Consider the following 2,500-nt stretch of genomic DNA (forward strand, 5'->3'; position numbering starts at 1 on the left):
TTTTGGAACTTTTTGGTCTTTGGAGTCTTTTGGAACTTTTGGGTCTTCAGTGACTTTTGGATCTTCAGGCATTTTGGGTCTTTTGTGTCCTCAATGACTTTTGGGTCTTAGGGGTCTTTTGAGTCTTCAGAATCTTCTGGCTCTCTTGGGTCTTTGTGGTGTTCGGGGTCTTTTGGGTCATCGGTGACTTTGGGTTGTTGGGTCTTTGGCGTCTTTTGGGTCTTCAAGGACTTTTGGGTCCTTCAGGTCTTTAGGGGTCTTAAGGGTCTTTAGGGGGTCTTAAGGATCTTGGGGAATTAACATTCAAACAGGATGTAATTAATAGGCATATCGTCTTCATGGACTGATGGGCAGCTTCACGGCTTCACCACCTCACCACCACCTCACCACCACCTCACCGTGCTTTTCATTTCAATATGTATAGATGGCTTGAATTAAACTGTGTTTCTGTTCAGGACAGCAGACTGCTCAGTTGATGGCTCAAATGACCTTGATTGTCGAAGGGCTGGAGAAAATCAAGAGGAACATGCAAGAGCAGGTAAGGGTGTCTGGGATTCTGACAATTATACGTGAGAAGGATTCTGCACCACCAGAAAATATCTGCGCTTTGCTCAGAAAGTTTTGCAGTTGTATGAAGTATAATTGACAAAGTAATGATGGGTCTGACAGGTACTACGGTAGGAGTAAGGAAACTCACGAACGGTCGACACCGAGAGTCTGTTGGTTAAAATCTGCTTGGAAGCAGCAACATTATGAATTTATAATCCAAGCTTCTGGAAACCAAGCTCGTCGCAGGCAAATTATCATGTTGCTCTTGGATTGTGGATAAAAATGCAGCTGGCTTACTCATGCCCTTCTGGGAAGAATTAATCTTCTTACCCCACCTAGTATGGCTTGTTATATCTTTCGTATCCTTCTGAGTTAACTCTTAAATGCCTTCAGGGCAATTTGGAAATGGAATTTAAATGCTGTCTACAGAAGGGACAATATTGCCAACACCCGTCCTCCCAACAAATATAATTGGCACAATCATAAGTGATACTAGCCGAAGGGCGGTCTACTTCGGGCCCAAAGTCCTGTTATTCTCCAACAGATCATAAAACCATGTTCTGTGATAGTTGCATTATTTCATTAGTTTCAAATTAAATTATTTTGTGTGCACACACTGTAAATATCTACACAATTGATTTATAGCTTCAGTTTCCCATCCACTTGTGGACTTGCACATCCACAACACCAGGGGCGCTATTTCAGCGACGTACCTCCATACATACAGTGGGAAACTGAATTGTTAATTTAATTTATAATGAGGTAAAATGCCAATTAGCTTCAGTTCGTGCTTTGAGAAAGAATTTAATAAATATATGCTGGGAAATCTAGTTGGAAGGTAGAATACACACATTCCTCTGTAGTCGTAAAAACCTTGTAAAACCCTCTCTTTCCAGACGAGCAGCAAGGAATCAAAACTCTTTCATCAGGACAATAAGCGAGCTCCATATATTTTGATGTATCAACCATGCCCTGGAGGGATCATATATGTATGTGTATGTATATGTATATATATATATATATATATATATATATATATATATATATATATATATATATATATATATATATATATATATATATATATATTCGTCATACGCGATGTATCGTTAAGTTTTTGCCTGAGACACTGTTCCAGGCTAGGCTTCCTTGTGCGAGTCTGTTTGATATTTAATACTGAATAAACAGCACAAATTGAATTAAAGGTTTTTCTGTCTTGAGGTGGCCAAAACTGCCATGACAGAATTGGCGACGAGGATCGGATCAACAGCCTCCGTCCGGGGAGAGGAGGGGGCCTCTGTCCGGCGGCCAGCCAACACCGGCGGAGCCGAAGGTAAGAGACCTCTGCTGGAGGGTGACCTGTTCCCGCCGGGCAGACTACCCACCTCTCTGCGGGCGCTGCGCAGTCCCGAACCAAAATTTAAAAGGTAAGGATATATACATAGCTGTTTATTGAGTGAAATAAAAGTCTTTTGGAGTTTTTGTTGGGTAAAAAGTCCGGCATCATGCCATAAAAGATTTATTATTCTTTTAGTCGGGTAACATCTTGCTGTGTTTTGATAAAAGTGCCTAGTCACATGTTGGAGGGCAGAGGCGTTGCACAGAGAGTTGTTGAACTGCCAGGTCGGGAAATGGCGCGGGCACTGTGCAGGAAATATAAGTCACGGGTTGGCGGAGAGGTGCAGGTATTGCCACAAGGGTGAGTAACGAGGGTATTTTGTTCCCAAGGTTGAGAGAGCCAGGGGCCAAGGGGTTTGAAGAAGTCGCTGTAAAAAAAGAGGAGTGCTGATGAGTGCTTGGAATGATTTAGAAGTACTGATATAAAGAACCAACATAGATAAGGTGTGGATGACGATGCGCCCGCCTCAGGGTCAAATGCTGATTTTGTGAATAAGACCTACGGGTCGAGTTCTTCGAAGGATTTAAAGTTATGGACATAGTGGAGGGAAAA

General features: G+C 42.3%; 1 protein-coding gene across 2 annotated transcripts in view; it reads left to right on the top strand.

Annotated features, from left to right (window-relative positions):
- LOC147015126 (thrombospondin-3-like) overlaps window positions 1-2,500 on the top strand; it is a 160,180-nt gene that overhangs the window by 28,250 nt on the left and 129,430 nt on the right. For both annotated transcript variants that reach the window (XR_015050219.1, XM_085849585.1), the window contains exon 6: window positions 456-538. Coding sequence is in view for 1 of the 2 variants with exons in the window: in XM_085849585.1 (XP_085705711.1) it covers window positions 456-538 (83 nt within the window). In the remaining variant the exon portion in view is untranslated. The remainder of the gene's footprint in view (window positions 1-455; window positions 539-2,500) is intronic.

Source organism: Eptatretus burgeri, chromosome 12 (genome assembly GCF_056783735.1).
Source record: "Eptatretus burgeri isolate ZD-2024b chromosome 12, Ebu_testis_v1, whole genome shotgun sequence".
Taxonomy (NCBI): Eukaryota; Metazoa; Chordata; class Myxini; order Myxiniformes; family Myxinidae; genus Eptatretus; species Eptatretus burgeri.